The 25,237-nt window shown below is 43.7% G+C and overlaps 1 protein-coding gene across 1 annotated transcript in view; it reads right to left on the reverse strand.

Moving 5' to 3' along the window:
- The window catches only part of SYNE1 (spectrin repeat containing nuclear envelope protein 1), a 1,478,055-nt gene that overhangs the window by 964,673 nt on the left and 488,145 nt on the right, over window positions 1–25,237 (reverse strand). Inside the window, exons 38-41 of the mRNA XM_069234720.1 lie at window positions 18,382–18,548; window positions 9,275–9,428; window positions 5,844–6,472; window positions 4,748–4,927 (exon numbers count right to left, since the gene is read on the reverse strand). Of these exons, the coding sequence (XP_069090821.1) occupies window positions 4,748–4,927; window positions 5,844–6,472; window positions 9,275–9,428; window positions 18,382–18,548 (1,130 nt within the window). The remainder of the gene's footprint in view (window positions 1–4,747; window positions 4,928–5,843; window positions 6,473–9,274; window positions 9,429–18,381; window positions 18,549–25,237) is intronic.

A 25,237-nucleotide genomic window follows, 5' to 3' on the forward strand; every position in this document is an offset into this window, starting at 1 on the left:
AGTTCTAAACCTTATTCGAATGGACAAAAGGCTCCAACGTTTTAATGTATCCATGACGGAATGTGTCACTGCATTTGATTAGTAGGGATGTGCACATTTCCTTTGTCATAATTAATCGAAATGTTCGAAAAATTATGTGAAATTATTCAAAACACACATCTAGCATGTTTGCACTTTTTTTAGAGCAAAGATGTCCTTGTGTCTAAAATTGATGCGAGAAGGAAATTTGCACTTGAAAAACAGAACAAAAAAACTATTTCCGTGAACATGAACCGCTTCCATTCTGTCCCTTTTATTTGTTCCAGTGATCCTGCAGTAAGACTTTCTATCCAAGCGAACCCAATTACATTTACATTTTGAGTAAAGAATATGTTGACTGGTTAATATACATTGTTGAAATCCGTGTGATGCGATATCCCACTTAATGCCGATCATGCTCACTCCCACACCTTTGTAGCATATTTTTATAGCCGCATTGCAACCTTTCAGGAAATATGAAGTCTACAAAAATTACATCATTTTACTTAAGGAAACTAAAACCACCAAAAAATCCATTGACATACTAGGCCTGCCGCTGTGCACTAACCTAGATATATTTTATTTGGCTTCGCTTTATTATTGTTACAGTAGCCACTTTTACGGTCTTGTTTTATTTCTCTCTATCAAGCTGTTTTTGCCTAGGCGAGCACTGTGTTCTCAAACAAGACATTCTTGCTCACTCTGTGCTTCTTCCAAAGCTGCAGTAAGATAGGTTGCCGATGAACGTGGTATAAGTTTTTTCTCTGACATTCATAGAAAACACACATCCATATGTAGGGACATTTTCTGAGAACATGAGCTGTTTTATTCTAGAAACACTTTCCTGTCCCTTACACGTTAGAGGGAAATTCCAGCCAGAGAGCCACGACTGTATGCTGATTGCTGAATGCTTTGAACTCTTTGAAGATAATATGGCAATTTCTGATGGGGTGTTTTCCAGATGTTGGAAGCCGTACTAGGATGGGGCTGCAGACCAAAACAATATAGACCTTCTTTTGCTGTACAGCTGGCTGACCACCTTGTTCTTTGACAGAAAAGGTATCACTCTGAGTCCAGGTTGGAGCCACCTCAGGGGGATCTTGGGAGTTGCTCTTGTTCAGAGACAGGCTGCCCAGGCTATTGGGTCAAAGTTGCGTATCAATATCACAGCTTAAGCTCTGGTGTTTCAAGACTTTCCAGTGCTGAATATGCATTTCAAGGCTGGGCACCTTTAAGGACAGTGCGCAGTGCTGACTGTGGAGGCATTGTTGGCGGAGGTTTGGGGTATTATGGCATGACTCCTTAAAGGCTGTTCACTGGCCTGGTGCCAAGGCTCACTTAAGGTCAAGTTCGGAAGGAAGATTCTTGGTGTGTGGTGTAGCAAAACCCTAGGTATGGTCTTTGTCTTGGGTGTGGGTTTTGACACAGGCCTTGAAGATTAATGTTCTCTAAATTTGGTGTTGTTTGAGAGCGCATTCTATGGACTTCACTGTAAGAAATTTGGCTTTTTGCAGATGCCCCTGCATTTTTATCCCCTTTTAGAACACCTGGGTACTGACTCAGAGAGTGCACTGAGGCCTGCTAAACAGACATAAGTGCCAGTGCTCTTTTCTTAAAAACAAGGTATGTCTACTTTTTTGCAATTGGCACAGGACTTTAGCAGCCCAGAAAGTCCCTAGTAAATGGTACTCCTGGTACCTAGGGCATTGCTACTAAAGAGGGTGAAGCATAACTCTTTCCACACTAAGGGACCCACACACAAATTGCACACAGCCTGTCATTGCAGACTGTGTGTTAGGGTGCAAGCCCTCAGTAACAACACGACATGGCACACAGATTGTGTGCATGCCAAAGCCACTACATTTATTATTTGTAGGTCATCCCTACAGTAGGCCTTAAAAGTCCTAAGGCAGGGTGCAATATAATGCATGCGAGGACATATCCGCATGAGAAGATTTGCCCCTGTGATGTCTAGTTCTATTACTAGACATTGCAAGTGACCGGGAAGCCATCTTAAAGCATTTACTGGACACTGGTCAACACGAGTGACCCAGCTACATAATGGCTGCACACAAAATAGTTGTGTTTGGTATCAAACAGCTTGTCCTAATAAATCCATAACAATGCTAGTATTAGATGTATTATGACATGCACCCAGAGGCCACCTTAGAGGTGTCCCTCGAAACGTTCTAGTCCTCTAGTGTACTGCCTGACTGGTGTTGACCAGCCTGCCATCGCAGACGAGATTCAGAATCCCTGGAGATGACAGCCTCTGTGCTTCGAGGTCAGAAACAATGCCTGCTCTGGCAGGAGGTGTTATCACCTCTGCCAACAGGATGGCTAATAAATTTGCCTACCAAGGCCAGGACTTCAAAGTCCCTGCCGCCTTTGGTATGTGACCCCCCCAACCTTCCCACAGCCCGAGAGGCAGACCAATTTTGTCCCTATATGCCCGAGAATCTCAAGGGTTGAGCACCCCTGTGGGTTCCCCTGGACTGGCCTCCTAGTCCCTGCTTTTAGACACTTTCTAACCGGACGGATCTCCATTGAAGTGAATGGGATATCCGATACTGAAATACATCTCTGCACCCAGAGGCACCAGAACACCCTCAGGTGACCTGTTGGTGTGGCCCTGGACCTTGCCCCATACCCACCTCAAGTCCAGAACAACAGTCCTGTAAGCCATTGCCAAGTACCTGTATGCAGTGTCTGTTTTTTTCCCATAGGATAACACTAGGGGATTGAAGGCCAAAAAGCACCTCTGCACCTTGAGGCCTCAGTGCCTTCCGAAATGACCTGTTGGTGCTTCTGTGGACCTTGCCTTATACTCACCTTAACTCCAGAAGAACAGTCCTGGAAATCGCTAAGTGCCTGAATGCAGTATATGTCTTTTCCCCATAGGATAACATTACTGCTCCAGAAACTGCACTGTCAACTTTTGAAACATATAAAAATTCATATCTTGAAAAGTACTTACCTGATTCTGATTATCTTGGTATTTAAATTCATATAAAATAAGTGTTATTTTTATACATTGGTGTTGGCTTTCCTTATTGAGTGAGTGTCTCGCTTACTGGCTCTGTGTGTGCAATAAATGCTTAACACTGTCCTCTAATAAGCCTAGCTGCTCGACCACATTACCACAAATGAGAGCTTTTAAGATTATTATTTTAATCCCTGTCAGTCAATAAGGGTCACCCTGGACTATTTGCATAGTGTCCCCTTACAATGGTACACTACATAGATAGCCAGCTTCCCACATTCACTGCCCATTGAACTGCAAACTGCTGGATGCCCCATTTCTTCTGCTGTCAGCAAATGTCTCTTTAATGTCTTCAAAGTCCTCAGCACTACATTTTAAAATGCACCCACTGTCTATTTCTTCAGTGCCAGAAAGTCTTTTGACACCGAAAGGCTTTACAATCCAAACAATTACACTTGTCGTCACCTGGGTGACAAAGGTTGCAGATTCGATGTTGGTCTGATGAGGAGAGCCTTCTGTTACAAATTAGGGCAACATTTAAATGGCATATTCCCTTCTCACACAACCTAGTCCTGAGCATCTTGAGCCGTTTCGGCCCTGAAAGGGTAGAAGGTCGTAAAATGCTCTGCTGAACAACCAAAGTTTGCACAAGATCCCACATTTAGATGTTATTTTTCTGGTGTCTCAATGCTGAAATTCTCCGCTTATGTAGCATGACGGTCCTGGAACACTTAAAAACACACCTGGACACCATGACAGAACAAAACCCCAATTTAAGTGGAGTCTATGACCTGCTGAATTGTGGTTTTCGGAGTCGGTATTATGAGTCACCTTGAGACTGAAAACTTTTCTTTGAAGAAAACCAACTTGCAACATCCACACCAAACACTAGATGTCGGGAGTGGGCACAGCATGTGATGTACAGCCATTTATCGAAGTTTAATACTCCTCAAGAAAAGCAAATTCTATAAAGAAATTTACATTTGGTTATAGGTAACACTGTTTAAAAGCATGACTAAGGTGAACATTGTTATGTGCTCTGCAAATTGCTGCAGCTGACAATGAAAGAGGCCATGAAATCATTACCACCCAAACTGCTGATAGACCTACAACTCTCCTTGACTGCATGCCTTAGCTTTTCCCAATTGAAGCGAGAGGTCAAACATACAGCCTGAGCCTCTTGTTTCCACAATATTGTGAGGTTAATTTTTCATACTGGACAGTTAGTCCCAAACAACCAACATTCTTTGGTAGGCAGACTAAATCAGTACCTGTAGAAAGAACATTTTGGCAAACCACATAGACATAATACAGATGAATGGCACTGTGGCCCTCAGGCATCAAGAACAAGGTTTCCTGTGCTGCAAGGCAATGCCTTCAAAAATATTTCTCGCTGAATCTGAAAAAGCAAATTTAGTAAATTTCGAATTGGATTATGTTCTGTGATACAAAATAATTGTTTCGGTACCACTCCTAAAATGATTCTGGGCTACTAATTGAGCAAAATTCTAAAATGATATCAAACTCTGAATAGAATGGCATTGAGGAAGTGCAAAGCCATATGTGTAGGTGATTTTAAAATCTACTCACCATTCAAACTACACATATTCATCCTGTGAACAAAGCCAAGATGACCACCATCCACAATGGCCAAAATTCGAATTTTCGATTCACCAAATTATGTTACACAGAAAACCATGCCTTGATATGCTACCATGACCTCTGATTTCCCACCAGACAACTTACTTTTCACTGATTAACTTCCGGGTATCTTCCCAGGTAGCTTCCAAACCATTTATCTCATTGTCCGCTTCATTAGCCAAAATGATATCCTTCTGTGCGATTTGTTTTGCTTTGTCCATCAGCCACTGCAGCTCATGCTGGTGAGAATTTAACTCATCCTCCAGCAAATTAAAAACCTTGAGTCTGAAAATTTAAAATATAAAATCAATTGTGAATTTGCTATCATATTTATAACAAAGGGAGTCCATTTACATGTTTATATCTGAAAAATACATTAAATACCGTGTTGGAAGGCATGTGTAAACAAATAATAGCTGGGAAAGACTGCCAGCCTCCATTAAGTCCACCATTTCTCTTACACTGCTAGGTCTAATGGAAACTGTGAAAGGGATGCATTATCGAGAATGGGCAGAAGTGTCACTTTTAGTGTTGGGCTTTGAAGCTGTCACTTTTAATGTTAGGCTTTCCTGTGAATGTGTTAGACTAGACTGTTTGAAGTAAAGAAAGATGGTTTACAGCTCCCAACAACCCTTACAGGTAACAAAGATGTGTTCTTCTGAAACTGTTACTTCTATTTTTTTTATTTTAATATTTTTACGTGTGTACGTTTTTATCTTAATGTTTGCACAAATGCCATCAGCTATTATATTTACTACACATTTTATCCACTTCACAAGTTGATCAGAAGTAATAGGAAGTGCGAGACAGCAGCAGGTAGACTCAAAATACGATCCTGTTTTTCAGAAGACTGTGCGAAAAAATGACCCCTAGGTAAAAAAGCCAAATGGTATATTTTCATGAGAACATTTAACAGTCCTTCGGAATTTTCAATTTTCTTTCGGAATACAAAAGAATACTTTTAGCACAAATTAACTTGACACGTTTATTGAAGATTCCCTGAAATGACTTTGAGTTCCGACCTTTTTACAAACATCTGATGCACATGTAACTCAAACGTTTCGTCCACATTATTGTTTACAGCAACACAAAATGAGTAGAAGGGTAGTTAGCTATTTCTGCATAAAGGGAGCTGGAAAAATTGCATGTCCTGATTTTTATCTGTCTACAGATGAATGAAACAACAACATTTTGCTATTACCTCTGATTGAGAGCTTGGAGGGTTGGTTCTTGTAGTTCTTCGTTGTCTGCCTTTTCCTCAATATCCTCAACACTCTTTAGCAGCTGCTCCTTTCGCTCGGTGAAGGACTTCCACAGAATCATCAGGGCTTCTGCCTCACTCTGCTTTGTTCCCAAGAGGTTTTGGACTGATTCGAGCTCAGAAAACAAGTGATCTGCCAGAGCTCTACATGAGGTCCTCTGTTCGGAAATGCCTCCCTTGAGGTGGTAATGCGCTTTGGTAAGGGATCCATCCAAGCCTGCAGCTATCGACCCCAGCCTGTCAATCTGCCCAATTACATCCTCTAGTTCTTTGTCTAATGTTTCAGACTTAGTCTTGTCCAGACTGTTGGTGCTCTCGACAGTCTGCTTCAGCTGATGGAGGGCACTGATAGCTGAGGAACGTATGTCTGTGAACTCACCAACATTTGTAAGTACATTTTGGCGCCGTTCAGTAATCTGCTTTGCTTCTTGGAGCAGCCGGACACAATCCTCCACTCTTGTTTGTAAAGTGTGGTGGCCCTCTGCTTTGCTATAAGAACACAACTTTTCTACATGTTCATTAAGACCCGGAATCTCCTTCTCTTTGCTTTTCACTTCAATCAAGTGTTCCTGAAAGACAAAAATAAAAAAATGAACAATATTTAGATATACAAAACAAATTCTAAGGCAAACAATATAAAAGTAAAAAGAAAGTGTACAAGAATGTATTCCCACAAATTAAAATGATGGACGGAGTGTTGAAACTTTTCAAACACTCCCCCACAGTCACAGATCGGAGAATAATCCAGCATTATTTTGCCACCACATCACCCCTGTTTGGACCCAACTATATGCAATTAAGTCTTGACCATGCTCTCCATAGGAACAATCCAGCCAGAACTGCCAAGCCAGGTCATCCTTGGACCAGAAACAAGCATCTTGGGACCAGTATCAGGGCATCACCCCTCATCAGACTAATTTCCATATAGATGGGTCCAAACTGGGGGTATGTGGTGAGCAAAATAATGAAGGAATAAACCCAGATCTCTTATGGGGGATGAGTGCTTGAAAGGTTCCAACACTCCCTCCATCATTTTATTTTGTGGTGTTGCTATATGCACCCTATGTGGCTAGGGTACGCACAAACGTGGGCCCCTTGCTCGCTGCACCACTGGATTCAAAGTAGCCTAGCTGACAAGGGGTGATACCCTGAAATCGGTCTCAGAATGCTTGTTTCTGGTCCATGAAGGACCTGGCTTGACACTTCGGTCTGAACTGTTCTCACGGGGAGCAGGGTCAAGTCTGATTTACATATGGCTGGGTCCAAACTGGGGTGAGGTGGCAAGCACAATAATGATGGAATAAACCCAGATCCGTGACTAGGGGTGAGTGTTTGAAAAGTTTGAACACTCCGTCCATCATTTTTCTGTGGTAAGAATGTAGTACAACATTGCAAAGGATTGCTTTTTAACAAAGTAATGTTTTAGTTAATGGGCTACTTTGTTTGGTTCAATCAAAGTTCTGTGTCATGGAAGAGTGAGCAGTTTGTAATGGCATTTCTTGGTACTGAAATCTGCGACTGTGACTGCAGGTGAGTGCTTAAAACGTTTCAACACTACGTCCATCATCCTTTTGTGTTGCTAAAGTCGCCCTAAGAGGCCAGGGTATGCCCAGATGTGAGTCCCTTGCTCACTGGGCCACTCGAATCAAGCTAGCCTGGCTGATGATGGGTGATACCCTGAAACCGGTCCCAGGATGCTTCTTTCCGGTCCAGGGAGGTCCTGGCCTGGCAGTTCGGGCTGGACTGTTCCCATGGAGAGCAGGGTCAAGACTGATTTGCATATGGCTGAGTCCAAACTGGGGTGGCATGGTGAGCAAAAGAACAATGGATTGAACCCAGATCTGTGACTGGGGTGAGTGCTTGAAAAGTTTCAGCACTGCGCCTGTCATCCTCTTGTGTTGCTAAAGTCACCCTAATTGGCCAGGGTATACCCAGACATGGGTCCCTTGCTCACTGTGCCACTGGAATCAAGCTAGCCTGGCTGATGATGGGTGATACAAGGAAACCGGTCCCAGGATGCTTGTTTCCGGTCGGGAAGGAAAAGGCCTGGCTGGTCGGGCTGGACTGTTCCCATGGGGAGCAGGGTCAAGACTGATTTGCATATGGCTAGGTCCAAACTGGGGTGGCATGGTGAACAAAAGACCAATGGACTAAACCCAAATCTGTGACTGGGGGTTAGTGCTTGAAAAGTTTCAGCACTCCGCCCATCATCCTTTTGTGTTGCTAAAGTTGCCCTAAATGGCCAGGGTGTGTCCAGACAAGGGCCCCTTGCTGACTGTGCCACTGGAATCAGGCTAGCCTGGCTGATGAGGGGTGATACCCCAAAACCGGTCCCAGGGTGCTTGCTTCCGGTCCAGGGAGGACCTGGCCTGGCAGTTTGGGCTGGACTGTTCCCAGAGGGAGCAGGATCAAGACTTATTTGCATGTGCCTGGATCCAAACTAGGGTGACATTGTGAGCAAAAGAACAATGGATTAAATCCAGATCGGTGGCTGGAGGTGGGCTCTTGAAAAGTTTCAGCACTACATCCATCATTCTTTTGTGTTGCTGAAGACCACTTATCTTAATGATACTTGATTTACACATAACTTCATATGCTTTTTCAGAATCACTTACAAAATGATGGACAGTAAGAAAAAAATGAGGAGAGGCGCATAAGTACTCACACATGTTTTCAGCAATGGTTCAAGTTAGAGTCCAGCAGATCTATTCCCTGTTTGTGCTGCTTAGGAAATACAAAAGTCCAGCATTGCCTGTTATAAAGGAGGGAGCCTGGATGAGGCCTTTTTGACCTACACAGAACTGTGATAGATAACAGCGCTGGACAATTTCGTATTACAGAGTCCACAATCTCTGACTATGCACATGTAGTACTCTGACACAAGGGTTTCCTTTTGTATGACATCTAAAACTGTCAATAAAACATAAACATGCCACTGTAAAGAAACATTAGGGTATCTGAAGAATTACGCATTTGTTTCAGTGTGAATCTTATAAAGCATCAATGTATTTTCTTTCAACCTATTATTCAGTTAAAACTATTTTGATGGTAAACAGCGACATGTGGTATCGTCCCTCTAGCCTGCAAACGAGTCAAATGTAAGTTGTTAAAAACACGTCACAGTAAAGACGTCAAGACCTGAAGTAGAAAAACAGTTACTGTTTACACTAAAATACGAGAGACTCCCCCCAGGCACTCCCACCAAGTTCCAGCTCTCAATCTCCACTACCCCTTTATATTTTTGCATTCTTCTGATTCTCTGGAAATCCAAGATTTGGCAAAAGAAGCAGGTTCTCTGCTGTTTCCTTGTGCAATGACATTTATATGAATATATGATGCATACATGATGCAAAAATGTGCATGAACCTTACCTTGTTCTTAGTTAAAGCTGAGAGCAGGTCCGTAATATTTATCTCCGAAGTGGCCTGCAATTCGCTGAGAAACATTTTGCTCCAGACTGAAAACCTCAACAGCATTTCTTCAAATGTGTGGTGCTCAGCTACTAAGGCTTGGAGAAATTGAATCCTAATAGTCAGAGAAAACATTCTTCAAAAGGCTGTTCAAGATGAACGTTGGCACATATGACTTATAGCATCAAATGTAATGCAATAATAATAACGCTGATGAATAATTAGTCATCAGAAAGAATCTGATAAATCAGTGGTTAAACTAAAAGTCATTAATAGTCAAGAAGAGCAAGAATACCATGATGAAGCTCAACGGTTTGAATTAGGGATTGGAGTCTCCAAACTTCAATTCCATTTGTCAGAACATCTAAATACCTGATTAAGCTTTGTCATGCTCCGAATATGTTAGCCTAATCTGCGCAACATACAAACCAATGGAAGTGTCCCAAACATCAGTGTGCACAATTGGAGAGGACACTGTATGGGCATATTTACAGGCCCCTTGCACCCTTTAGCGCCGCAGCAGCGTCACTTTTTTTTACGCTATAGCAGCGCTAAACAGGCCCTCACCCTGCACAGTATTTACAAAGTGGTGCAGTGCTAGCATTGCGCCACTTTGTAAACCCTTGCCCCACATTATAACTGGGCCAGGTTTAATTATGCAAGGGGGACGTTTCCCCACAGGGAGGCCTAGAAAAATGATGCAGCAAAACTTACAAGATTTCACTGCACCATTCTAGCTTAATTTTTTAATGCCTGCCCACGACAGCCGTTAAAGGGAAGCTAGGCTATTTCCTGTGGGCCTCCCTAAGATTTCCTGGACTAGCATCAACATTTTTGCTGCTAGTCCAGCAAAGCGCCACAGTCGCATTAAAAATTTTGACGATATTGTGCAAACGTGCACCATGGTACACTGTACTGTAAATACAGCGCTACCATTGTGTCGTAATTGGGGGGCGCAGGGAGACAGAAGGAACTGGCACATTGAAGCCGAAGGGCCAGTTACTTGTAAATATGACCCTTACATTCAAAATGAGTTTGATTTTTGTAGTCACTGCCATCTAAAATGTATATTCAGTAGTGCATATCGGAATGCAAAATGCAGTGTTTTTTTTTAAATGTCAAATTGGAATCAAATGGCTTGCGCCCAGTCATGTTTAGACCTCCGATTTTCTTTGCCCATATTTTACCAAGTAACATCAATGTTTCTCTAACATACAGGGCCGTATTTATACTCTGGTTGCGCCGAATTTGCGTCGTTTTTTTCGACGCAAATTCGACGCTAAACTAACGCCAACTAACGCCATATTTATACTATGGCGTTAGACGATTCGGGCGCCAAAGTGCCCGGAGTGTGCGTCATTTTTTAGCGTGAACCCCTTCCTTGCGTTAATGATATGCAAGGGAGGCGTTCCCGTCTTAAAAAATGACTCCCAGGCCTTTACGTGGTATTTATACTCCCGGGCAAAAATGACGCCCGGGAGTGGGCGTGGCCAAAAACGGCGCATTTGCTCCGCTTTTTAACGCCTGGGTCAGGCATGGCGTTAAGGGACAAGTGGGCTCAAAATGAGCCCAGAGTGCCCTCCCCTGCCCCCAGGGACCCCCCCTGCCACCCTTGCCCACCCCAGGAGGACACCCAAGGACGGAGGGACCCATCCCATGGACATTAAGGTAAGTTCAGGTAAGTATTTTTTTTTTTTTTTTGTGGCATAGGGGGGCCTGATTTGTGCCCCCCTACATGCCACTATGCCCAATGACCATGCCCAGGGGACAGAAGTATGGCCATTGGGCAAGGGGGCATGACTCCTATCTTTACAATGATAGGAGTCATGTTGATGGGGGATGGGCGTCGAAATAAAATGGCGCAAGTCGGGTTACGACGATTTTTTCGACGTAACCTGACTTGCCCCATTTTAAGACGCCCATACGCCATTTTCCCCCTACGCCGGCGCTGTCTGGTGTACGTGGTTTTTTTCCACGCAAACCAGGCAGCGCCGGTCTGCTTGCGCCGGCTAACGCCATTCCATAAATACGGCGCCCGCATGGCGCTTCAGAATGGCGTTAGACGGCGCTAAATTTTTTGACGCTAAACTGCGTTAGCGCAGTTTAGCGTCAAAAAGTATAAATATGGGCCACAGTGTTCAGGAGGGTATGTTACCTTTAAAATGACTCATTAACATATACTTACATTTATATTGCATTTTTACAGTGCTTGACATTTGCAAAGATTCACATTTACATCACATTTTATATGTGTCGTAATTTTAAGTTTGTTTTTCTTTCCATACTTTCCCCTTCAGTACTTTATAAAACAATGTTTTTGTTCTATTTAAAGGAGAAATGTGTTCTATTTAGTTAAAGAATATTGGGCCAGATGTACATAGCTATTTTCTGCTCGCAAACGGTTACATTCACAGAATCGGGCAGTTTGTGACCAGAAATTAGCATTCTGTTATGTACCAATGCTATTTTGCGATTCAGTAATCTTTTTACTAAATTGCAAACTAGGTCTACAATTCGCTATTTGGAAGGGGCGTGCAGAGGGCGTCCCTTCCAAATATCGAGTCGCAATGGTATGTATGATTGTTTTGCGACAGTGAATGCAGTTGCAAAACAATTGCAGTTACCACCAACTTCAAAATGGTGGTAACCCATTCGCAAATGGGAATGGGTCCCCAAGGACCCGTTCCCCTTTGTGAATTTGGGCGCCAAAAGTTTTTCGTAGCACGCAGTGGTCCCACGGACCACTGCTTACACTGAAAAAATGAAAAGGAAACTTTACTTTTTTTTTTTATAATGTAGCCTGTTTTCCCTTAAGGAAAATGGGCTGCATTCCAAAAAAATAGCTTTATTTAAAAAGCATTCACAGACATTGTGGTCTGCCGTCCCCAGCAGGCCACCATTCCTGTGAGTTCGGCCATGCTCAATGGGTCACAAATTGCGACATACCTCATGAATATTAATGAGGTAGGTCATTTGTGACCCCATTGGGAATCGCTAAATGTGTCTGAAATACAATTGTACATTTAATTTTGCGAGTTTCTGCGATTCACATTCAATTGCAATTAGAGACTCGCAAAATGAAATGGTCGTACATCTGGTCCTTTGCTCCGTTTAGAATAGGGTTAGAAACGTGATATTGAGACAAAGGGTGGGAAGTAATGTATTTAATTAACTGTTTCTAATTTCTCTGATTTCAAATTTGATTCTACTTTTTATTGGATTTTTAAAGTGATCTAGGAGCGAAGTGCGGGAAAATTCATTATTATTATTTTTATACTTGAGTAAGCAATGGCTCAAATAAATAGTATAGAGCAAAGGGTGGGACGTAATTTCATTAGCAAAACTGAGTTATATTTGATAAATGTATTTAATTTTCACAAGATAATTATTCTATTTAATAACGGGTTTTTAAATTAATATTTATTGGCATTTCGAGCACTTTAAAAATAGGTAATTAAACTCATATGGGGTAAAGGGTGTGCAGTATATTTTTAACTGTTTTTATGAGCATTTCGTCACGAAAACAGCACCAGGCCAAGGGCCTGCCGTGAAAAGCAGGGGGAAGGGGGCAAGGGGCAGGGGGAGAGGGGAAGAGCACAAGGCACAACAGACAGTTACTGACATAGTCCAATCAAGCATGGCATCATCATCCCAGTATTGAAGTAGTTGAACCGGAGGTAAAGACATTACAGAACATAGTCCAACATGGTGCTGGCACGCCTACAGAAATCACTAACCGATCAAACACCCAGCAGCCCCTGTTACTCCAAGGCACAATATTTCAGGTGTGTGAGAGAGGAGAGGCCGGGGTGCCAGGCGGGCCAGGCATCATCAGGCGAGTTGGAGATGGCAACCCCCAGTATATCCCTGGTAGAGGCCAGCGGGGAAGGGGTATCTCCAGCGCTTTAAATGAGCCGATACTGTCTGGTACAGAGTACCGGCACTTTTTTTATTTTCAGAGGTAGAGAACCTACACTTCTCAAGAAAAACGTAGGGGCATATTTATACTCCGTTTGCGCCGGATTTGCGTCGTTTTTTTTACGCAAATTCGACGCAAAACTAACTCCATATTTATACTCTGGCGTTAGACGCGTCTAGCGCCAAAGTCCATGGAGTTTGCGTCACTTTTTAGCGTGGACACCTACTTTGCGTTAATGATATGCAAGGTAGGCGTTCCCGTCTAAAAAATTGACTCCGAGGCATGTGCGCCGTATTTACACTCCCGGACAAAAATCACACCCAGGAGTGGGCGGGTCAAAAAAAATGACTTCCAGCCGCTTTTGCGTCGTTTTTTAGCGCCTGGTCAGGGCAGGCGTTAAGGGACCTGTAGGCTCGGAAGGAGCCCAGAGGTGCCCTCCCATGCCCCCAGGGACACCCCCTGTCACCCTTGCCCACCCCAGGAGGACACCCAAGGATGGAGGGACCCATCCCAGAGAACATAAGGTAAGTTCAGGTAAGTAAATTTTTGTTTTTGTTTTTGTGGCATAGGGGGGCCTGATTTGTGCCCCCCTACATGCCACTATGCCCAATGACCATGCCCAGGGGACAGAAGTCCCCTGGGCATGGCCATTGGGCAAGGGGGCATGACTCCTGTCTTTGCTATGACAGGAGTCATTTCAATGGGGGTTGGGAGTTTAAAAAAATGGCGCAAATCGGGTTGAGGCGAAAATTTTGCCTCAACCTGACTTGCCCCATTTTTTGGCGCCCAAGCTCCATATTCCCCTATGCCACCGCTGCCTGGTGTACGTCATTTTTTTTCACGCACACCAGGCAGCTCCGCCGGCTAACGCCGGCTAACGTCATTGAATAAATACGGCGCCCGCATGGCCCTTCAGAATGGCGATAGCCGGCGCTAATTTTTTTGACGCAAAACTGCGTTAGCGCAGTTTTGCATCAAAAAGTATAAATATGGCCCGTAATACTTTTAATTGGAGAGTACCGGCACTTCTCAGAAACAAGCAGGTACTCACGTACAGAGTACCTGCACTTCTATGAGTTCCCAATATCCAGACAGCTAGCTGTTCCTGGCGATATGCTGAGTCCTGAAGCCAAGCCTCAACTATCAGTGCCGGACGTTTCCCCAAGTATATCGCCACCTGATGTTTAGCCAGGAGCAAAATATTAAGACGTCAGAACACAGAGGGGACGTCCCTTACATATCCCAAAAGGCCTACTAATGGTGTCTGCATCATAGGGTGACCGGTAATCTAGCACAGGGTCGCAAATACTTCGGATCAGAATCCCGCCACCCTTGGACACTTCCAGGCAAGGTGTAGGAAGGTGGCCCGCAGAGCACTGCAGCTCCGACAGAGGTCACCATAGGCAAGTCCCAAGAGGAGCTGCTAGGGTACGGTACAGTTGGTGGAGGAACTTGCAATGGATAAGCCGAAGCCTACCACTGGGTGAGAGGGTGGCTAGTTGCCCACAGCAGTATGACCACTGTGCATCAGTGATGTATGGGTCCATGTCACACAGGCCACCAGTGTATGCAGCGGTGCCTTGTCCTGCATCTCTGAATTCCGCCTAGGGACAGGTTTACATGGGGATGGATTTGTAAGCATCTGCTCAAGCACGTGGAGCATGGAGGGGGGTTGGGGGGAGGAAGTAAGTGTCAATTACCGCAGCAGGTGGCCCTGAGCTGGTGGTACCGAAGACGTCTAGTGGTGTGCGACAGGGGTTTGACAGCCGCAAATGGAAGGAGAAATTTACAGCCAGGGTATTTGTCTGCAAATGTAGTGAGATCAGGCCTATGAGCTCGTGCTCTAGCACCGTCACCCTGTGGCAGCGGAAGCATGGGGTTGTGCGCAAGAGGAGTAGAGGGAGCATAGAAGCAGGAGAGCCAGGTGCGACGTCTCATACTGTTCCACAACCATCGGCATACCCCATCGTGTCGAGCTCTAAGGGTTCGTAGTTATTTAGTTAGAAATTCTGAAGTAAATTCGAATTCAAATGACATTAAAATTTTAATTTACATTAATGTTTTTTTCTTAAGGGGTACAGGTGCAAAGGGGGTAGTCATTTAAATTGATAATTCATTATATTGCATTTTATAAATATAATTATTTCAACAACCCACTTTAATTTATATATTATTAATTGTATATTGTTTAAATAATTCGAATTTTATATGAATAATAGTAGTGAAATAGGGCAAAGGGTGGGTAGTAAATGAATTTAAAGTACATGAATTACATTTTTCTATTGAATTAATACTGTTCGGTTTTGGACCAGTTTAACAAACAAATACCTCTGAAAATGTATTAAAAATTAACATTGTATTTACAGTAAAATACAGTAGATGGCACTGTTGTTTCTTTAAAACTTAGGTAAAATTCACTGCTTACTGACTGTAAACACAACATATTGCGCACATACATAGAATGTTGTTAACTTTGTCGATATATATATATATATTCATATATATACTTATCTGAAGAAACTATAACTTGTGCTGGAAAGTAACTTTGGGCACCGAGTTATGATAGGGTGACCAGATTTCTAAATGAAAAATCCGGGACAGGTCAGACATAAAAGTAGGACTAAAGCCTTTAGTCTCACTTTTATATCTGCCCTGTCCTGTGAATGTGTGTGTGTATGCACTCGCACACAGATAAGGGTGCAGGCAGCAGTAGATGGGCAGAAACCAACACATTACTTCTTCAGTTATTTAAGACTCTAGAGCTGCATGTGAAAGGAGAGCATACCTTTCACTTCTGCCTTGTAGGTTGACCTGATCTTTGTCCCAAAAACTGGGACACTTATTTAAAATGAACAAAAGCATCGGGACACGGGACAGTCCTCTGAAAACTGGGACTGTCCCGGGAAATCCAGGACATCTGGTCACCCTAGTAATGGTTTCTTAATATAAGTATAACTATAAGTATAACTATAACAGCAACTATAACTGCTGAATTTCTATGGTTTTGTATGGGTAAAATGTCACCCTAACTATAATTAAACTGTCATATATATATACACACAATATCAGACATTTTAACTAAAACAGTTACATGGAGGTACATTACAAGGTATCAATTACAATGATAATATTTACATTACTCTGTAAAGTACCTGTTTAAAAATTAACTTTACATCGTGAACATTTACCTCACATTTGATGTACATTGCAAATATATTTGCTAGATTATATCTATATGTAAATATACACACACGTGTGTTTGTGCATATATATATATATTTATTTGTGTGTGTGTATATTTACATATAGATATAATCTAGCAAATATATTTGCAATGTACATCAAATGTGAGGTAAATGTTCACGATGTAAAGTTAATTTTTAAACAGGTACTTTACAAAGTAATGTAAATATTATCATTGTAATTGATGCCTTGTAATGTACCTCCATGTAAATGTTTTAGTTAAAATGTCTGATATTTGTTCAGGAGAGACCCATTGCTGTTACTGAATACCTCTGTGAAGGTTGTATATTTTCGAGGAGTGGTCCTGAAATTCTTTATGACTTCGACTTTGCAAGACATTCTCACAAGCTTAAATACACCAAGTGTACATTTTTTATCCGAAAATACTTTGCAAAAGTTAATTTTACTTCAAAAAATGTCCTTTATTTATACATGGAGAAAACACTGTTCTTTATTGAAAACATTTATTTCTCAGCATTTTGATCCTCGTTACCATCCAGGAAAGAGTGTTTACTCCTGCTCTATCAAAATGAGAAATTATCCGACACTACCAACGCTGATAATGTATCTAGCTAGAGCGTATCAATACTCACGTGATCACAGCATTAGCCTTCACAAGCAGAGATCCCTACCTGCTGCTTTGAGTAGATTTGCAACAACAAAATATAGCACATCATACTGGAGTAAAATTACATTTTAGTGAATACATTTGTGAGTGTAAATTTCTGAATAAACAATGTGAGTTTACACTTAAAAATTGAATATTTACACAGCTAAATTGAACGTAGGTTATAAATACATGCGTGAATTGGGTCCCAACGCAACCTTTAAGCAGTCATATTTCGCTGCATCATCCCAAAAATTGGCAATCTGATCCATCAGGTATGAACTGAAGCTGTTCCAACAGATGAAACCCTTTTATGATGACAATAACAACCCTGTTGCATGGTGTGGTGCTGTAAGTGCCAAGCCTGATTAGCACAACTGATTATATGTTGTACCTAAGAAACTGGGTCCTCGCAGTCTTCACATGCTTCACTTCACAAGGCTTGTTGACAACACAACCCAAGAGAATTGCGCTCAGAGACCTGCTTTAGTGCTGGAGGAGCCCGGTGCAACAGTCGTGTATGACTTCACCCTCACGACCTCTTCGCCACAAATTCCTCCACTACTACTCTCCAACAGTACCCTCCTTTCTCCATAGTCCCTCTCTAGCGTACATTTCATTTTTGTTAAAAGTGCTACTCACAGATCACTCACACTCAGTTCTGTGATCTGCATGGTACACATTGCAGCAGGTGCATTATTCATCTGTGCTACTCTATGATGAGTCAAACCTGCCACTAGACAAAATTCCGACCTCTCACCAGCGGTAACATGGATCATCAGAGTTATCTTGGCATTTTTATTGTTGCCTGAAACTACTGGACACAAGCAAGTGTTTTTAAACACATGTTATTTTTGAAACACAGCCCCGCCCACTAAAGTCACCGGCTGCACCGTCCTAAAGGCTGCCCTGAACCCACCTCAAAATGCAAGTGCTCTTTCTTTGAGGGGCACCATTTAGCTATCAAAGTGCCATTATGTAGAACTGATCCACATGATATAACTTCTAAGGCTTACAGGCTAATGAAGAGTAGTGAGAGTCACTTTCTAAATACAGTCATAAAACAGCTGAAAGATCTACCGATGACTGATCTGCTGACGGAAGCTGGGAGGTAAGTGGGGGGCAACACTGACTCGGCTGTGAGGAACAGCAGTAAGCCGTCCTACTGACGAGAATCAGCACTTTACTCTTTTTCATAATGACAATTGTATATTTGTGTGCACATACCGAGAGGTAAATATTCATGTTTTGCACTAGGCTATATTCCAAACATTTAGGCATAATTCAGTATATACAGACCTATCGTTTACTTTCTCCGGCAGAATCCTCCATCGTAGCTCCAGTTTATCAAGGCAACTTTTCATTTCTGTCAAAATGTCTTTGGAAGCAGTTTCAGACAGGGTTTCGTATAACTGCCCTATCCTTAAGTAAACTGGGGCATACGTTGAAATGTCAGCTTGCAAATCCTGCAAGATAAACAAGACAAAAGTCAATCAGCCGCATTTCGTGTTGTTTTAACTAATAAGGGTATGTGAAGCTTAACAATAGTACGATAGAAGGAAAATTAAACATCACATTAGAATTGGGTTTGAGGCGTAAGAAGAGAGTAAATAGGAAATAATCCAAGCCGAGTATGAAGAAAAACTTCCTCCAACACCAACGTGATGCAGGAAGCAAAAAACTTGGATTATTGATTACTACAATTCAGTAAACCAGCGTTTAGTGTCTTTTACTCAAAGATATTTGTAGAAGTACAATGCAAATCCTAATGACGAAATGTTGCTCATAAGGATACCTTCCTGTACAAAATCTATGCTAGACTCACGCGCACACCCTAGCACTAAGGCGCTATGTATGGTGTGTGCGTGGAGTACGGCAGGTGAAAATGAGCGCAAGCGCTGCGGAGAGGGAAGGAGAGGCTCATCTCTCTGTGACTATAGCGCTCTCCTTGTCATGCAACACCCGCAACATTTTTAGCTGCTGCGCTGCGTTCGTGACACTTTTCAGAACCTGGGCCATTGTACTGGCGCCCCTACGCACCATTGCCCCCCCATAAACCATATGAGCAAGAACATAAGGGCCAGTATCACTGAAATGAGATTCTCCCACATGACCAGCCGTATGAACCTCAGAGAACGTTCGGGATAAAACAATTCTACTGTTTAACATTTAACTGTCTTTTCATAAAGAGATGACCCAGTTATCATTAAAGGCTGCCTCAGAAGCATAGGTCCATTAAAGCGTGTCAGAGGACTTGAAAGGGCATATTCAACCATTGCAACACCAGACTTGGTTATGTGGCATTGGCCTCCATACGCCTTACAAATTAATCTGGTTCATCCAATTCGATCCCCTAACAGTGCATTATCTCACGTGGGCATCAGAATAAAGAGCTACGAGAATAATACTAACTGAATTGGAAACTGATATACATGATACTGCATCACTGGCTCGCGAAGCGCCTCCATTCAACAAAGCAAAGAAGTCTTGTTGGGAAAAATGTTAGGTAATAGTTGAGTGAATGCCTCCTATACAGAAAATCATACAACGGTGCAACGTTTTGTGCTACAGCACTGTGGAAAGCACGAACAGGCCGTTTTATGAACAGACTTTAATAGCAGTGCTAAAAGGTACCCGTGAAGAAGTATGTTAAGAAAAGAAGTCAGAAAATGAAGAGTGCATCGTAAGTGGTGAAAGTAAAAGACAAACAGAGCAAAATATTGCATAGCAGATACTTTTGACAAAGGGAAGTATTTTCATTCGCTAAGAAACAGCCTTTACAATGTGGCCGTAACCACGCAATGCCGTTACCAAGCATTCATTACAACGCTTATGCCTATATCCCTCATATCTTAACCACGCAAAATGTTACCATGCATATGCGTTCGAATATATATATGTAGGGCACGGGCATTTTTAGGGTTTAGGGGTGGGTGAAGAGAGTATTGGATTGAAGTGGTTTTTATAGGTTTAGGGTGGGTAAAGGTATTTGGGTGGCAAGGATATTTTTAAAGTTTAGGGTGGGCAGGGTTTTTTGGGTGGCAAGGGAATTTTTAGCTTTAAGGTGGGTAAGGGTTTTTGTGAGCAAGGGTATTTTTAGGGTTAGGGTGGGTAGGGGTATATGGGTGGCAAGAATATTTTTAGGTTTTAGGTAGGTTATTGGTATTTACGTAGCAAGGGGGGTTTATGGTTGAGAGTGGGTAGGGTTTTTTTGGTGGAAAGGGTGTTTTTTTACAGTCTAGGGTGGGTAGGGGTATTTGGGTGGCAAGGACGCAGTTACAGTTTAGGGTGGGCAAGGGTTTTTGCGTGACAGGTATTTTCAAGGTTTAGGGTGGGTAAGGGCATTTGGATGGTATAGGTATTTTTAAATGTTTAGGGTGTGTAAGGGTGTGTAAGGGTTTTTGGGTAGCAAGGGTGTTTTTAGTGTTTAGCGTGGGTACGGGTATTTGGGTGGTATAGCTATTTTTAGGGTTTAGGGTGGGTAAGCCATTTTGGGTGGTATAGGTATTTTTATGGTTTATTGTGGGTAAGTGTCTTTGTGGGGGGGAAGTGTATTTTTAGGGTTGGGGAAAGGGTTATGAGGTGGGAAGGGTATTTTTAGGGTTTAGGATGGGCGAGTTTTGGGGTGGGGGTTGTTTCGCAATATATATATGTGCATATATATATATATATATATGGATATAAATGTACAGATATACATATATATGTATGTGTTTGTGTGTATGTACTCAATATACTTACTTTTTCGTTGTAATGGTATGCGTGGGAAAGGGATATGCATGCTAAAATCTTGTGTGGTAAAGGCAATACGTGGTAAAGGCATTGCATGGTAATGGGCGTGTGTGAAAGGCCTGGGTTGTAATTGCATGCATGGTTCCATCATACGACTGTCTTTACTTTCTGAACAATAAAATCCTTGAATCCATGTTATGTTGACAGCAAAGTAAAAACACTAACACTCAAGCGTTGTTAGTGAACAGCACTGTGACATTCTAACAAAAACGAGGAGTTCATAAACAAAAAAGCCATAAACCTGCCTTTAAAATTTTGGGTTAGCAAATTTAATGTATTAAAGAGAACAAACAGTCTCTAATCCAACAAAAGAAATACTTGAGATTATGTTCACTCTCCCAAAACTCTGTATTTCACTCTCAATTGGCATACTGGTGCCCTTTTAAAAAAAGTCCCTAGTATATGGTACCTAGGTACCCTGAGCATTGGGGTTCCAGGGGATCCCTATGGGCTGCAGCATATATTTTTCCACCAATAGGGAGCCCATGCAAAGGCTTCTGCAGGACTGCCATTGCAGCCTGCCTGAAAAGGTGCAAGCACCCTTTCACTGCCATTTATACTGCACCAGGTAACTTATAAGTCCCCTTTATAGCAGGACCTCCAGCCCTGAGGGCAGGGTGCAAAGTACCTGTGTGTGAGGGCACCCCTGCATTAGCAGAGGTGTTCCCACAACCTCCAGGATCATTTTCCCAGACTTTTTGAGTGCAGGGATGCCATTTTACACGTGTACTGGACATAGGTCACCACTACCTATGTCCAGCTACATAATGGTAACTCCGAACATAGGCGTGTTTGGTATCAAACATGTTGGAATCATACCTCAAGGCTTTTGCAAACATTGGTTGTATGATTCCATACACTCTGGGGGCTCCTTAGAGGACCACCAGTATTGCCATTTCAGTCTTCTGAGGTTTTCCAGGCATACCCAGCTGATGCCACCTCACAGACAGGTTTCTGCCCTCCTGTTGCTTGAAAAGATCAAGCCCAGGAAGGCAGAACAAAGGATTTCCTTTGGGAGAGGGGTGTTACACCCCCTCCCTTTGGAAATAGGTGATACAGCCTTGGGAGGGGTAGCCTCCCCAAGCCACTGGGAATGCATTGAAGGGCACATTAGGTGCCCTCCTTGCATAAACCAGTCTACATCGGTTCAGGGATCCCCAGTCCCTGCTCTGGCACGAAACTGGACAAAGGAAAGGGGAGTGACCACGCCCCTGTCCATCATCACCCCAGGGGAGGTGCTCAGAGCTCATCCAGTGAGTTCCTGGGTTTTACAATCTTGGATTCAAGGTTGGCAGGGAACTCTGGGAGCATCTGAGTGGCCAGTGCCAGCAGGTGACGTCAAAGCCCTCCCCTGATAGGTGCTTACCTGGTTAGCTGACCAATCCCCCTTTCAGGGCTATTTAGCGTCTCTCCTTTGGGTGGTTCCTCAGATTCGGATTGCAAGACTCCAGTAGGAATCCTCTGCATCCTCCACTTCAACTTCACACTGAAGAAACTGCATCTGGACCTTCCAGAACAAGCTGCAACAAAGAAGCAAGAAGCCTTCTGCAACATTGGATCTCCAGCTCCTGCCAGCAACTGCAACTGTTTTCCAGTCGTGTATCCTATGAGGACAGGCCTCTCTTCAGCCTGCACCAGAAGGACGAAGGAATCTACCTTGGGGTGCAGGAGTCAACTCCCTGCTTCTGCAGGCACCATCTGCAATGACAACCGGCTGCATGGAGGATCCCCTCGCCTGCTGAGCTGCATGGATCCTTCATCACGGGTGGTGGACTGAAGTGGTCCCCATGGTCCTCTCTTCCAACTGTCCAACTTTGGTGCAGGTAAGAGCTTGCCTCCCCACGCAAGACAGGACCATGTGCACCCCGTGTTTTGCAGCTGCCAAGGCTTTTTGATATCCTTCCTCCAATTCCGTCATGCATCTTGTAGCTCTAGGCCCCTCACTCTCTCCTGCAATGCACAGCTTCCTGAGTGGTTCTCCAGAGGCATGGGAGCCACTGTCGTAGTGCTTCATGGGCCTCTTTTGCACCTTCCTTGTCCCCGTGCTGTGGGACTCCTGTGTGCGCTGCCTGGTCTTCCGTGGGCTCTATGACTTGCGGACAGCCCCCTCTGCCTCTCCGTCCTGGGTAAAGTCCACCTGGTCCTTCCTGGTCCCGGGCAGCACCGTTTTCTGCTAACTGCAAGCTTTGCGTGTGCCAAGGCTTGTTGGTGGACTCCGACAACGCAAACCCGACTGCAATCCTCCATCCGGTGTGGGACATCACTTGCATCCTGCAGGAACCTGACTTCGTCTTCTTGGGTGCAGTACTGACTGTTCTTCACCAGTGGTTCTTCTTTTGCACCTTCATCCGGGCTAGCATGAGCTCCTGCTCTTCTTGGACTCTTCTGTGCTTCCTGGACTTGGTCCCCTTCTTCCACAGGTCTTCTTGTCCAGGAATCCACTGTTGGTGTCTTGCAGTCTCTTCTGGGTTTTGCATAACTCTTCTTTTCGTTTCTGTGTGTGTTATGGGAAAGTTAATGTGATTTACTCCTGCTTTCCTGGTCACTTTGGTGGGTTCTAATACTTACCTTTGGGGTTTTCTAGTACTCCCAGCTCCCCTCTACACACTACACTTGCATAGGTGGGAGATCGACTTTTGCATTACACTTTCTTAGTATATGCTTTGTGCTCCCCCTAGGCCCATTGCTAACTATTGTGATTTTCACTAATTGCACTGTTCTTTTTATGCCTATTTCTGCATACTAGTGTATATAATTTGTGTATTACTTACCTCCTAAGGGAATATAGTCCCTATGGTATTTTTGGTATTTGTGTCACCAAAATAATGTACCTTTATTTTGTAACACTGAGTATTTTCTTTAATGTGTGTGAGTACTGTGTGACTATAGTGGTATTGCATGAGCTTTGCATGTCTCCTAGATAAGCCTTGGCTGCTCATCCAAAGCTACCTCTAGAGAGACCGGCTTCTAGACACTGCCTACATTTCACTTATAAGGGGTAACTGGACCTGGTATAAGATGTAAGTACCATAGGTACCCAGTACAAACCAGGCCAGCCTCCTACAGCGCGCCCGTCCAGGAGGGATGGAGCTGCAGCGGCTATCTCCGGTAAGTCTTTACATACTCATCCTTGGTGAGCTGCTCTCAGCTGTCTTCAAGTTCTTCATATAAAGTCCCCCAGCAGCAGCACCTGGGGATTCTTGATGCTCCTCCAGGCTGAGTAACTTCTTTGGCTTTTCCCACAGGTAGAGGGGGTGCAAAGATCCGGTCGCTGGTTCTCAGTCATGGTTACAGCCAGTTTTTGACCAAGCCACAGTTCTTGCTTGGTCTTGGTGGCACCCTCTGGCATATGGGGTGGCTGTCTCTCCACTGCACACTGGCTCCACCCAGATTGTCACAGCAGTATGACGTCACTGGCTTACCATCATGACAAGCTATTGCCCTCCAGCATGGCAAAACTCTTCATGGCATCCCACCTAGCATTTGAGGTCTCCCACTTCACACTGCACATGGGTGATGACCCGTTTCGTTGCAGCAACAATCACAGCTGACGTGATGGGGGCCTCCTCGGACATACAAGTATTGCCAACTTCCCCTAGAAATGGGCAACACCCTAATTGTGGCAGTAGCCATCTCCTTACATCTCACCATGGGGATCTACTCACCCGAATTCCCCAGTGGACCATGCTCCCTCCAATGCTCCCCTTTTCCCCCCAGGGCACACTGTTCTTGCCAAGCAGAAATGAGCTGGTGATCTAGGCTTCTGGGCAGGTGGCCTTGGATTCCCTGGGTGATGTCCCCTAGCCCAGATGGGAAACAAGATGGGCCCCAGTACTTGTCACAGACAGATGTCTTGCAGATCTTCTCCTCCTCAATGAGCCCAACCGACTGCTTAATAGTTGACAATTTTAGAAGTCTCTAGCTCCTCTACTTATAGTCCATTTCCAGCAAGCTCCCCTTATTATAGTTCATTTCCAGATGCCTAAGGCCATATTTACAAGGTCTCTTGGTTCAGGGCGGCACAGCAAGTACCTTGCTGTGCTGCCCTGCACCACCGGAAAAGGGCAGAAAGGCACCTTATCTACATGATACAGTACATTTCTGTCCCTTCCTCCTGTGCTGGTGCAGACATTGCTGCCATGCGCCAGCGCAGGCACCCTTGCACCATTGTCCAAGGGTGTCTGTGTTGTGGGGATGGTTGTTTTTGTTCAGGAAGAGACACCTTCCTCTACAAAAACAATCAATGGAGGTGTTTTCCTCCTTCTATGTGTGCTGCAGAATGCTCCTACTGGAGCCAATGTCCAGTAGGAGTTGTAGTATCTGTGATTCCAGCGGCTTCACTGGGAAGTCAAGGGCCATATTG

Source organism: Pleurodeles waltl, chromosome 5 (genome assembly GCF_031143425.1).
Source record: "Pleurodeles waltl isolate 20211129_DDA chromosome 5, aPleWal1.hap1.20221129, whole genome shotgun sequence".
In the NCBI taxonomy this organism is placed as follows: Eukaryota; Metazoa; Chordata; class Amphibia; order Caudata; family Salamandridae; genus Pleurodeles; species Pleurodeles waltl.